General features: G+C 42.2%; 1 protein-coding gene across 3 annotated transcripts in view; it reads right to left on the minus strand.

Annotated features, from left to right (window-relative positions):
* MFSD6 (major facilitator superfamily domain containing 6) overlaps window positions 1-13,524 on the minus strand; it is a 69,627-nt gene that overhangs the window by 41,869 nt on the left and 14,234 nt on the right. For all 3 annotated transcript variants that reach the window (XM_080798490.1, XM_080798491.1, XM_080798492.1), the window contains exon 2: window positions 1,144-2,743. In XM_080798490.1, the coding sequence (XP_080654616.1) occupies window positions 1,144-2,690 (1,547 nt within the window). In that variant the 5' untranslated portion in view covers window positions 2,691-2,743. The remainder of the gene's footprint in view (window positions 1-1,143; window positions 2,744-13,524) is intronic.

Raw genomic sequence — 13,524 nt, forward strand, 5'->3', positions numbered from 1 at the left:
TGTTTCTTAAATCTTGTCCGTATCTATTCCTCCTCTTCAATTTGCCAGAGACAGACTTGACAATCACCACACACAGACACACATGGTTGCTTTCTTTCAGTTACAGCGATTTGAAATTTAGGGAGAGAGCTGCCATGCTGTTCTCTGAGATAAGAGCACTCACGGGTAGCTGGGTCTAAGCCTTCCAGCCGACAGCAGAGCAGGAGGACTGACAGGAAGTTGTTGGAGGACTGACAGGTACTGTTCGGTCAACTTCAGACAAACATTAACGTGAGCAACATCACAGAAGAAACACTGGGCATTGGTAGATTTTTTTTTTTTTTTTACTAAAAAGATGCTATGGGAAATTTAGGTAAAAGGAAGATTTTTAAATGTCCCATGTGTTCATGGCAGACAAAAATGCAGAGATGGATGTAATAGTGAGAAAAAAACATACAAGAATCTCCTCGGGTAGCATCATGGCTGAGCGATTATGGCGGCTACGGCCTCCTTGAACATGACCAACGTCGTCATCAACCACGGATCCAAGCCCGATCTGCGTCCGCGGGAGGCGGAGGAGATCTGAAGCTGGAAGAACCGAATCCGCTCTACCCACTTAAGACCCACTTCACTGGGGCGCCTGGGGGGCTCAGTGGGTTAAGCCTCTGCCTTCAGCTCAGGTCATGATCTCAGGGTCCTGGGATCGAGCCCCGCATCGGGCTCTCTGCTCAGCGGGGAGCCTGCTTCCTCCTCTCTCTCTTCTCTCTGTCTGCGTCTCTGCCTACTTGTGATCTCTCTCTGTCAAATAAATAAATAAAATCTTTAAAACAAACAAACAAAAACCTGCTTCACAGACGCCCGGAGCAACAGGCCCTTCTGGGCCGCAGGCCGGTCCAGCTCCCTGAATGAGGGCTCCTGCACCGGAGCCGGCGACCCGAGCCTCCCGCACGCGGCGGGAGGCAGCATCTTGTGTCTGGTTCACGTCACCCAAGTAGCTTCGTTACTTCCTTCCTTTTGCTTCCATTCGGAGGAGGAAGAGCGACACCAAGCCCCGTTCCCACCCCAGCCCCGCACAAACCGATTTCCCTAGATGCGCTCCCGGGAGCGGTCACTGCGGAAGGCCGGGGGCAGCGGCCGGGGGCAGCGAGAGACGCGCGCTCCTACCTGATGTGGCCGATGAGCTCGATGAGCTTGTGACTGAAGAAATAGGCCGTCAGCTCAGACACGTGGCTCAGGACGGAGCAGACCCCGAAGAGGGTGGTGGTCCCGTTCAGGTCCTCCAGGTGCCAGTAGAGGAAGGTGAACACGAAGCCGTAGCCGAAGCCCATGAACCAGGCGACGAAGAGCACCGAGCCGTAGCGCACGCCGCACAGCAGCCGCACCAGGGCCCAGAAGCTGAAGGCCGGCGAGCGGCCCGGGCCGGCGGGCGTCCCCTCGGAGGACTCGGTGGAGCTGCTCCTGTCCGCCGCAGGGATCTCCTCCGCTCTCCCTTGGCCCTCGTCGGGCTTGAAGTGGTTGTAGCGGAACCGGAACTGCGTGGCGACGACCAAAGCCACGGTCATGAGGACCCCGAAGACGATGAAGACGACCTGGTAGTTCCGGGACTCGGGGGGTCTACACCCCTTCCCGTCGACGAGCACCTCCGTGTGCGTGTAGTCGATCCCGATGCCCACAGACAGCATGGCCAGCCCCCAGCCCAGCGAGCCCCACATGCGCTGCAAGCCGTAGCGGTCTCTGTGCTTGCCCAGGTACTGGAGCGTTACCGTGTCCACGATGGTGACCGAAGAGGCGCTGAAAAATTCTCCGATTATGACGACGACCAGGATCACCAGGAATATAGCCTCCACTTCTTGCTGATCGTAAACAAGAGTGACCTGACTGGACGGTACAGATTTGGTGGTGGTGACAACAGCGGTGGTTGTCTCTCTGGTTGTGTTTCCCAGGAAGGCAGGCGTTGCTGTGCTTGGACTCAAGGTCAAGTCCGTAATATGGTCCGTAATTTCATCTGTCTGAGGCTGCAGAGTGGGCCCACTGGTCTTGTTCGGAGCTGTCGAGAAGATGACCGTTTCTGTGACATTGGGCTCCGTTTCCGGTATCACTGGCCAGGTGGAAGGGGGCAGGCCCCTCTTCTCCCGCACTCGTGGGGACGCGGCAAGGGAAGAGTTGGTTGGCGGGATGGTCAGCAGGTGACTTGAGTTAGCGGGATGAGATGTTGGGGGGATCTTTGGTACACATCTCAAGGTAGCAGGTTTGACAAATCCGATGCCCAGGTTGAATAACACCCAACACAAAAGAGAAAAGAGGAGGACGATTTTGCCTTTTTTAAAGCGATCTGCAACTACACCCCAAAAGGGGGCACTGCAGAACTCAATGAAGTACCGGATGCCCACCAGCAGTCCGCTCTGGCTGGGCGACATCCCCAGCTGCTTGTAGTACACCGGCAGGAGCGGGTAAAGAGAGCCATATGCAGAGTAGAAGAAAAAATAGAAGACCTTGGATATCAGAAGATCATTGTTTATTTTGACACAATGTTTCTCTATCCAGTCTATTTCCTCCTCAGGAAGAGCGGCCGTTTCTGTGGAGGTGGGCGTTTCATTGGAAGGTGGTTCTGGTTCCCTGGAAATACCATTAAAGGGGTCAGCGAGCACGTACTTTCTCTTCTGTTCCTCTTCATCGTCAGTTAAGATGGCGACTTTATCATCTGACGCCATGGCTTCCCACCACCATCAGAAAGCTTATCACCTTCAGAATCTCGACTGTTGATCTGTAAAGTAAAATTTTAAAGATGGCTTAGTTTGAAAATAATATTTAAACCCAGAATTTCATCTTGCAAGAAGCTGAGGAGTTTCAAACTACAGCTAAAAATAATAATTGTGAGAGAAAATTCTCCCATTTACCACTCGCAGCCACACAATACTAAAAAAGAGAAACAGCTTTCAAAGAATCAAATACTTCTTTGGCTACTGACTGACTAATTACATGTTTTAATGGCAGGTTTATAGCTCAGGTTCATTCTCAAATATTTTCACTGATTCCTGGTGAAAATGTACAAATGATAGGGATTATGTCTAAACCAAATATAGAAAACTGAAAGTAAATAGTATTTACAGTTTCTTGGTTTTACTTTTCAAACAAATCCACTGCACGTTTGAAGTGTGGAACTTCTAGAAAATGAAGGTAGCTAAAACCGTTCAGCGTCTGTAGCAGGGTAGAAATAAGTTTTCAACCACAACCACAAATGTGATGAGAAAGAGGGAGTCAGCTGCACGTTTGCACCTGGAGGTGCTCACTACAGCCATGACAAAGGTATCCTGGTAAGGAAACAGTCTTTATGTTGTATATATTCCATACGTTTCTCTAGGTGTGCTTTTATAGATTGAAATTTCAGAAAACAACAGCAGATACCATTCACTGAGTGCTTACTCTGTGCCAGGCAACACTTAATCTTTAAATGTGTTAATTCATATTTATCTCGATATCCCTATTATTTTCTCTGTGTTACAGAAGAGAAAAATGAGGCATGGTGAGCTTCAATAACTCAGAAATGGCAGAGTGAGGGTCTGAACCCTAATATCATGGCTTTAAGCTGCACACACTAATGTACCCCCATCAACGGCCAAATGCTACATTCTGGATAATGAAATGCTATTAAACCTTCTTATAAGACAGGGTGTTTCATATGAAATGGCATTATCAATGGCATAAATTTATAGGAACTGTGCCACATTCCATCGGAATTTCCCTTTCTTTCACTATACAGATAATTAAAGAGTCCAAAGATCTTGCTTGCGCCCAGATTTGCCAAGCTGCGATCAGTATATGCTGAGGTAGGAGGTATATACGTTAAATACATAGTAATTCCTTTCACCTTCTATACCAGAGAGGAACAACTTCACTTGTTACCCCCTTGGAAAAGATCTTGTTCTCCCTTTTTCCCAAAACAAAGACTAACTTGCTGAAAATCTCCCAGAACCAGGCTTGCAAACATTAAAAAAAACTGCTGCTAGGGAGGCCGTGAAACACAACGTAATGAGGCCGGTGTGTTAAGCCCATTGGTCCTCTAACCCCTCCTCTCCGAAGCCAAGTGTCAGTGTGGCTGTAAGTTTTTAAAATGCTCACGTGTTTCTTATTTTTAGGTGTAAGCAATTGTTTTATTTGAGTTAAAATTCACACAACATAAAATTAACCATTTTAAGTAGACAATTCAGTGGAATTTAGTGCATTCCCAAAGTTGTGCAACCCCCAACTCCATCTAGTTCCCAAGACATGTTTTCTTTAGCGTAAAGGAAAATCTGTTTTCCCCACAAAACTTCAAGGAAAAGCAAAATCCTATCTTTTGCTATCCAGCTGATTTTTCTCAATGTTCTAGACTTACGTTTCTTTCACCATTCGTGCCTTCCCCTGGCCACATCAGCAGCTCCAATCTCATCTCATCATCTGAAAAGAACAATAACTCTCCTTTGGACTTATTTTCTAAGTTAATTTCATTTCTGAGCTCAAACTTAAAAGAAATATTTGTTTTTACAGTGTATAAAAGTTATATGACACGTCCGGGTGAAGATGAGAGACGGAGCACATCTGACTTTCATCCCGAAACTCCACTAAAATGAAAACACACACACATTTTTAAAGTCATAATCCAATCTAGGAGAATTAAAGAGCCCATAAATGGAGCAATAAGATTCTGGAAGCCAGAATATAATTAGACAGTTGGTAAATAACTTAGTAAATCTTAGAAAACTGAAATCTTGGTTGACAGTGGGGAAAGCCATTAACAGAATTTATTACTCTGAATCCTTCAAAGTCTCATGGGTTGGTCACATTATGTTGAAGTGCATGCAAGTGTGTGTGTGTGTGTGTGTGTGTGTAGAGGCGAGGAGGGGAGGCTGCTGCTAACAGAGTTGACTGAAAGCCTGAACTCCAGCTGAGATCATTCAGCGCTCTTCTCTACTCCACACATCGAACCAGACAACGAGAGGGTTTTCCCCTCCGGAGAGAATAAAACAGGTTCTGCCGTTGTACAGAAACAGCTGGAGTTGAGAGCTGGGGCACCGTACTGCAAACAGGGCATTAAGTGAACATATACATACTGATTCCAAACTTTAGCCCTGCCCCGAACCCCCATCCCACTTCCTTCACAAGGTTTCCAGAGGCTGGCAAGGCTATCATCCTCCAGGCAGGAAACTGGAAGGTTCTCTGAGGATCTCGACACCAAAGCCTCCCCCACTAAACCACCCACCCAATCACTCTACATGGAAGTTCAGAGTCATGGAGTTTTGCCACTAAATATGGGCAGCCATCCAGAACTGTAAGACGTCTGAAGAAAGTGCTTTCCATGAAAGTCAGAAACAAAACAAAAACAAAAAATCAACCTGGAGAAAATAGGAGCTGTGTGAGGAGGAAAATATTTCCTAAATATATTATTTTCAGAAATAGGAAAAGAAATGCAACTATGAAACAAAAATAAGATAATACTTATTTTTCAAGAAGAAGGGGGATGAAGGGGAAGAAAAGGAATGCTTGAATGAAAAAGTTATGGAATTTTTTTGTGGGGAAAAAGGCATAAATGATAAAGTAAGGGATGATGTAAAAGAAGAATTTAAGGCGACTACTTAAAACAACAACAACAATAAACAGATCCTCTACTTCACATCATACACAAAAATCAATTCCCGATAGACTGTAAACAGAAAAATATCTTGAAGATCTTAGGATAGAAGAAGACTTACTAAATAGGATGTAAGACTGCTCTGTGTTAAGGAAGAAAAAGTAAATTGGACTACATTAAAATTAAAAACTTCTTTCCATCAAAAGGCAATATTAACGATGGAAAAGTCAAGCCAAAGACTAAAATAAGGTATTCTGGTGAGGATGAATATTATATATACCTGACAAAAGAATGTCTCCAGATATATAGAGAATTCTTAAAAATCTATAGAAAGATGTCAGGTAGGCTAATAGGAAAAATGAGTAAGACTTAAACAGTTACTTCACAAAAGAGCTTATGCAAACAGAAAATAAATATGTAAAAACATGCTCAGCTTGAGTCAAGTGAGCAGTAAAAGCAAATTAAAACAGAATGCGATAATAAACATATTCCCAAAATGGCTAAAATAAATAATACCAAGTGTTGGTGAGGATGTAGAGCAACTGGAACTCTGATAAGTTGCTGTTAGGAATGTAAATTGATACACTACTTTGACAACTGGAAATAGCTACCAAACCTGAAGGTTTACCTGATGAGAACTCCTCGATGTATATTAAATAGTAATGTATTCAACAAACAACATCTACAAAACTGTTCACACCAGACCAATTTTAATAGCTCAAAACTGGGAACAACCTATCTATAGCAGAATACATAAACTATGCTATATTCATATAAAAAATACTATACAGCAGTAAAAAAGGAACAATTACACTTTCATGCAATGATACAGATAAATCTCGCAAACATAATATGGACTGAGAAAAGCAAGAAGCAGAAGAACATATACCATATGATTGCATTTATACAGAGTTACAAAAGCAAGCAAAACTAATTTGGGGTATTAAAAGTCAGGGTTGATTTTTGCTTCCAAAGAGATTAAGTAGACACACTTTTTCCTACTGCTCCTGCTAAGTACAACTAAAAATCTTGGACATTATATAGAAAGCAAATACAGAAGACTTTGAAAGGTAGACAGAAAAGGCTGGAAAAAACAGCTAGAAAACAGACTGGAGGAAAAAAAATTAACAGAACTCAAGGACCTATGGGACTATAACAAGCTAGGGACCTTGGTACCCAAAGAACAACATGGGGATGAATGGGGCTAAAGAACTTGGAAATACCAATGACTGCAAACCAAAAAACAAACCAAAATAATACAAAACCCCCAACCAAACAACAACAACAAACAAAAACCCCACAAAGTCCTCTCTGGCTAAAAGATGAGGAAAACTGCAGCCTAGAAAAACAGAAAACTTTAGATAATACCAGCTCTACTCCAGCCAAATAGCACAGAGTGGGATTTGGGGTTGGGGGATAATGTGTCTTAACCCCCAACCCCACCAGCAAAGGCTACAGGGGGAGCCTAGACTTCCACCAAGCTATCACAGGGCACCCCAACCCCTAAATTGAGGTGATATCAGAGAACACCAAGTAGGGACCTGGGACTTTCATCATTGCTAGGTGGTAATGAGGTCATGTCCCCAAGACATCATTAGTGGGGAACACTGGGGGATCCTGGACTTACATCCCCACCTATTAGTAACAAGATATCCCTACTTTTCCATCCGGGGTGGTATCAGAAGAGGCCTAGTAGAGACTCATGACTTTTCCCACCACCCAGCAATAACGAGATTCCTCTCCCCACCCCCACTGTGGTATCAATGGAAACCACATAGGGAGCAGTAATGAGGGACTCCTATTTCTCCCAGCCAGGGAAGTGTCAGTGGATACCTAATGGAGAGCCAGAACACCCATCTCTACTTCATAGTAACAAGGAGCTCCTTCACCCTCAAGAGGGTGAGTGGGGAACCTGGACTTCAACCTCCGTCTAGCTGTAATGAGGCAATATCTCCAATTCACCTGCTAGAGCATGTCAGAAAAATCCAGCTAAAACAGAAGGCTTAAATATGATCCTGAGTTTCATAACATAATACCCCAAATTCCAAGTTTCAACAAAAATAATGCATTCTAGAACCAGATAGACTTCAAAAAAATGCTTCAAAAAGCAATTAAAAACATGCTTAAAAAAATGAAAAGAAAGAAAGAAGAAAGTTGAAGCACAGGAATAGAAAGTCCCAGAAAGAGATATAATATATAAAGAGAAACAAAATGGAAATTTCAGAACTCAAAAAGATAATAGCCAAAATATAAGATAAATTCAATGGATGGACTCTACAGCAGAATGGAGGAGGGAGGGAAAAATGAGCCAACTGAAAGACAGAATGTAGAAATTACACAATCTGAACAACAGAAAGAAAACAGACTGGGAAAAAAAATTAACAGAGCCTTAAGGACCTATGGGACTATAACAAAAGATTGAACAGTCATGTCATTAGAGTCCTGAAAGGAGAAGAAAAGGGCAGGGCTGAATTACTCAAATACATAAAAGCTGAAAACTTCTCAAATTGGCAAAAGACCTACAGATTCAAGAAGCTGAATGCACTCCAAACAAGAGAAACCCACACCAAGACACATCATAGTCAAAGTTGGAAACCAAAGACAGAGAAAAAAAATCTTGAAAGCAGTGAGACATGACTTACAATTTACCCATATAGGAAAAACAATTCAAATGATAGCAGATTTCTCATCAGAAACCGTGTGCATCAGAAGAAAGTGGCAGAATACAACTGTCAACCCAGAATCTTATATCCATAAGAAAAACAGCCCAAACACCAGAAAGCTATAGAACAATATCCCTTATAAACATAGACACAAAAATCCTTACCAAAATATTAGAAAAGAAAATTTAGCAATATATAAAAAGAATGGTACACGTCGACCAACTGAGATCTATTCCAAGGATACAAAGCTGGTTACAGTATTTGAAAACCAATCAATGTAAATCCACCATATTAACTAACCAAAAAAAAGTTTCATAATCCTATTAATTAGTACAGGAAAAGATTTTGACAAAATTAAATGCTTATTCATTAAAAGTCTCAGAAAAAAAGGAATAGAGAGAAACTTCCTCAATTAGATAAAGATCATCTACAAAAATCTATAGGTAACATTACACTTAGTGGAGAAAGACTTAATGCTTCTCTCTAAGAGAGGGGACAAGCAAGACCATCTGGTCTTACCAGTCCTATGCAATGTAGTGCTGGAAGCTCTAGCCATTTCAGTAAGGACAAAAAAAAGAAAACAAATATATACAAATCAAAAAGAAAGAAAGAAATGGTGTCTATTTGCAGCTGACATGGTCTGCATAGGAAATCCCAGGAAATCTACAAAATCTACTAGAAAAAGAAATATTTAAATATAAGTTAATGCAAAGGACTATACGCTGAAAGCTACCACATGCTGATGAAAGAAATAAAAATCTAAATAAATGGACATAAAAAATCTAAATAAATGTGGTTGGCTCAGTCGGTTAAGCATCTGACTCTTCATCTCAGATCAGGTCTTGATTTGAGGGTCATGAGTTCAAGCCCTGCACTGGGCCCAGCGTGAAGTCCACTTTAAAGAAAAAAGAGGAGAGACAAATGATGTTCATGAATCAGAACATTCAACATTGCAAAGTTCAGTTCTCCTTAAATTTATGCACAGGTTTAACACAATCCCTACCAAAATCTGAACAAGATTTTTTTGTAGCTACAGAGATTATTCCCTATGAATAATCTATGGGAAAAAAGGGAACAGGAACAGCTAAAGCAATTTTGAAAAAGAAGATTTATTTCAGCTACAGAATAATCACAACTATGTGGCACTGGCAGAAGAACAGACGCACTGATCAATGGAACAGAACACAGGACCCAGGAATAAATCTATATAAATATGTCAAGATGATATTTCACAAAGATGCAAAAACAATTTATTTAATTTTTTTAAAGATTTTATTTGTTGGGGCGCCTGGGTGGCTCAGTGGGTTAAAGCCTCTGCCTTCGGCTCAGGTCATGATCCCAGGGTCCTGGGATCGAGCCCCGCATCGGGCTCTCCGCTCCGCGGGGAGCCTGCTTCCTCCTCTCTCTCTGCCTGCCTCTCTGCCTACTTGTGATCTCTCTCTCTGTCAAATAAAATAAAATCTAAAAAAAAAAAAAAAAAAAAAAAAGATTTTATTTGTTTATTTGAGAGAGAGAGAATGAGAGAGAACATGAGTGGAGAAAGGTCAGTGGGAGAAGTAGATTCCCTGCCAAGCAGGGAGCTGGATGTGGGACTCGATCCCGGGACTCTGTGATCATGACTTGAGTTGAAGGCAGTCACTTAACCAACTGAGCCACCCAGGCGCCCACAAAAACAATTTTATGAGGGAAGATAACCTTTTCAACAAATGGCACCAGAGCAATTAGATATCAACAGGCAAAATACGAACGTCAATCTAAGTCTCACATTTTTATATGAATATTATATGAATATTATATGAACATCAACTCAAAATGGGCGTGGATTTAAATGTAAAATGTAAAAACACGTAACTTTAAGAAAAAAAAAAACCTAGGAGAAAATCTTTAGGCTCTAGCGCTAGACAAAGAGTTCTTAGACTTAATACCAAATGCATGATTCATAAAAGGAAAAACTGCTAAATCAGACTTCAGCAAAATTAAAAATCTTGTTCTATAAAAGTCTCTACTAAGAGAAGGAAAAGACAAATTATAATAGGAGAAAATGTTTGCAAGACACATTCAACAAAGGACTAGTATCTAGAACATGTAAACAATTCTCAAAACTCAACAGTTAAAAAAAAAAAATCCAAACAATCCAATTAGAAAATGGACATAAGACATTTCACCAAAGAGGAGATACCGTATATACAGATGCAAATAAACATAGGAAAAGATGTCTCTTGTCATTAACCATTAGGGAAATGTAAATTTAATTAAAAACATACCACTACACGGGGTACCTGGGTGGCTCAGTGGGTTAAAGCCTCTGCCTTCAGCTCAGGTCATGATCTCAGGGTCCTGGGATCGAGCCCCACATCGGGCTCTCTGCTCAGCAGGGAGCCTGCTTCCCTCCCTCTCTCTGCCTGCCTCTCTGCCTACTTGTGATCTCTCTCTCTCTGTCAAATAAATAAATAAAATCTTTAAAAAAATAAAAAAATAAAAAAAATTAAAAAAAACATACCACTACACATGTGTAACAACAGCTAAAGTAAAAATAGTGACAAGACCAAATTCTGAAAAGAAGAGGAAGAAACCAGCTCACTCATACATTGCTGGTGGGGACACAAAATGGTAGAGCCGCTCTGGAAAGCAGTTTGGCAATTTCTTAACAATCGAAACAGTGACGACCATATGACCCAGCAATTGTACTTCTGGGCATTTATATCCAAGAAATGAAAACATTTCACACAAAAAAACAAGACACAAATACTTTTAACAGCTTTATTTGTGATACGCCAAACTGGAAATAACCAGATGTCCTTCAGCGGACAGACAGTTCTACAAATTGTGACACATCCAGACCACGGACTACACCACAGCAATAAAAGGGAACAGACTACTGGTACATACAGTCACCTGAACAGATCTCCAGAGAGCTGTAAAGAATGAAACAAGGCCAATCTTAAAAGATTACACACCGTATGATTTTCCATTCACGTATCATTCTTGGAACGACAAAATTCCTGAAATGGAGAGTGCATAAGGGATTGCGGGGGGTTCCGTAGAGGGCAGAGGCAGGAGGAAAGCGGTGGCGGCCACAGGAGGAGACATGAGACATTCAGGTGGTGATAAACCGTCCTATATCTTGACCATATTCGTGTCAGTATCCTGGCTGTGGTGTTGTACTAACGTGTGCAAGATGTTACCCCTGGGGAAAAGTGAGCACGGGATACATGGGCCGTCAGTGTTATTTCTTACAACTGTATGTGAATCCACAGTTATGTCAAAACAAAAAAGCTTAATTTTTAACATAGTAGCTCCCCTTGGGGAAAGGAGTGACTACACGGTATTCTAGGGTCCTGAGAAATTTATGATTTTTTGATCTGGGTCTTTAACATATGGATGTGTTCAATGGGTATATCATTTTTTTCTTTTCTTTTTTTGGAAAGAAAGAAAAGTTTAATGAAATTAAGAATGAAACTTAACACCTTAAAATAAGAAGAAAAAAAGAAAAGAGATGAAAGTAGGAGAAAAAGGACAAGGCAAATACAGGGTCGTCCGGGAAGTCAAGTTTCTAAAAAATGTCTCTAACAAGAGAAAATAGAGAAAATTAAAAAAGAAAATTTTTTTAATCCAAAAAAAATTTCTCAGAACTGAGAGCTATAAATTATCTGACTGAAATGACGCACTGAGGGCCCAGCACAGAGAAGAAAGCAGACCCAGGGCGAAGCACATCGTGAAGATTTCAGGACACTGGGACACGGACAGGACCCCACAAAGCTTCAGAGAAGAAACTGTGTCACGTACCGCGGATCAGGAACCGGAGACGGCTTCAGATTTCTCAACAACAACGGTGGGAGCTATGGGCAGCCAAATCGTACTCAAGTTCGCAGGTGAAATGAAGACATTTACCTATGTGACTTCTCAAGAAACATACCTCTTCTTTGCCCTTTCTCAGGCTGCCACCAAGCAAGGGACGGAATCAAGAGAAAGACAGGGGATACAGGACACAAAAGGCCTGACGTGGGAGAGAGGCAAAGGGACACCGGCACGCTGGTGACTGCAGGTCCCGCGGGACGCCACGCACCAGAGCCCCAGGGCGGCGGGTGGAGCGGGAGGCGGGTGGGAGGCTCCCAGACGGCCTCTGACAGCGAGATGTCGCCGACGGGAACAGCACATCGGAACGTCCCAGGGGGAAACGCAGATGATGGGGGAGTTTAGGGGTGCACTAGTGTACGTACGGGGAAAGCGAAGTAAGCACAACATTACAGGAAAACAAAAGGCTGCACAGGAGAAGAAAATAATCAGAGTTTGCTCCAAGTCTCCGCTGTGACTACACGGTCCTTCACTAACGCAGACAGTGACTCCGAACTCACCGAAACTGCCGCATCAGCATCAGCGCACTGGGAAGATGCAGAAGGAGGGGGCTGAGCAGGTACCGAGAGTCGGGGCAGCAGAGGAGAGTTAACTCCGTATCTTCCACGGTCAGAAGACAGTAGCTAATGCTTTGACTCAAAAATGAAGATTTTAAGAATACAAGCGTTCTATTTCAAAATACACAGGTGAGTATCACAACGGCAGCCCAAAATGCAGAGGAAGCAGTTGCCTCCGACAGGGGACATGAGCGATGGGGTAGAATCTGGTTGTTGTTTTACTTTTAAACAAGATCGTTAAGCTTGTTTTTCTTTTTAAAAAACGGTGCATGCCTCTCTCTGCTTTAAAAAATACAGCTCAAGTCTAAAAAGGAAATACGCCATCGTAGAGCTTCACCTCTACAGAAGACAATAGTTAAAAGCAGCTACCATGCCCTTCTATCCCAGACGAAAAATAGTTTTCAGAATTGTACACAATGAATTCCGACCTGAACTCCAATCAGGTGGGCTTTAATTAATTATCCTCCATAGATCAGCCACTGAGTCTTTAACGAGTAGGTTACAGAAGGACACCAAGTCCTTTTAAAAGGGCGTTAAGTCTCTGGTTTGTCCAAGCGATGCTGAGAACTGATGCCCAAATACTAATTCAAAGCTGAAAAATACCTGCCATTGGACCATCGACTTCAATCTTGATGAACGACTTTCTCCGAAACCATTCTTTCCTCACCATCTTATTTAAACGATTTTTGATTATCAAAAGACCATGAAGAATTTCTCTTGCTCCGTGAGCGCAGATGTTAAGTAGTTCTCTAAGTACTTCTCTAAGTACTGGAATGTTCTTCTATAACAGGCAGTACCTTTGTATGAATGTCACATCCAGTAACTCCTATAAGAATTTTAATTCTAAAAATACAAACAAAAC

This window comes from Martes martes (genome assembly GCF_963455335.1).
Source record: "Martes martes genome assembly, chromosome: 3".
Classification (NCBI taxonomy): domain Eukaryota; kingdom Metazoa; phylum Chordata; class Mammalia; order Carnivora; family Mustelidae; genus Martes; species Martes martes.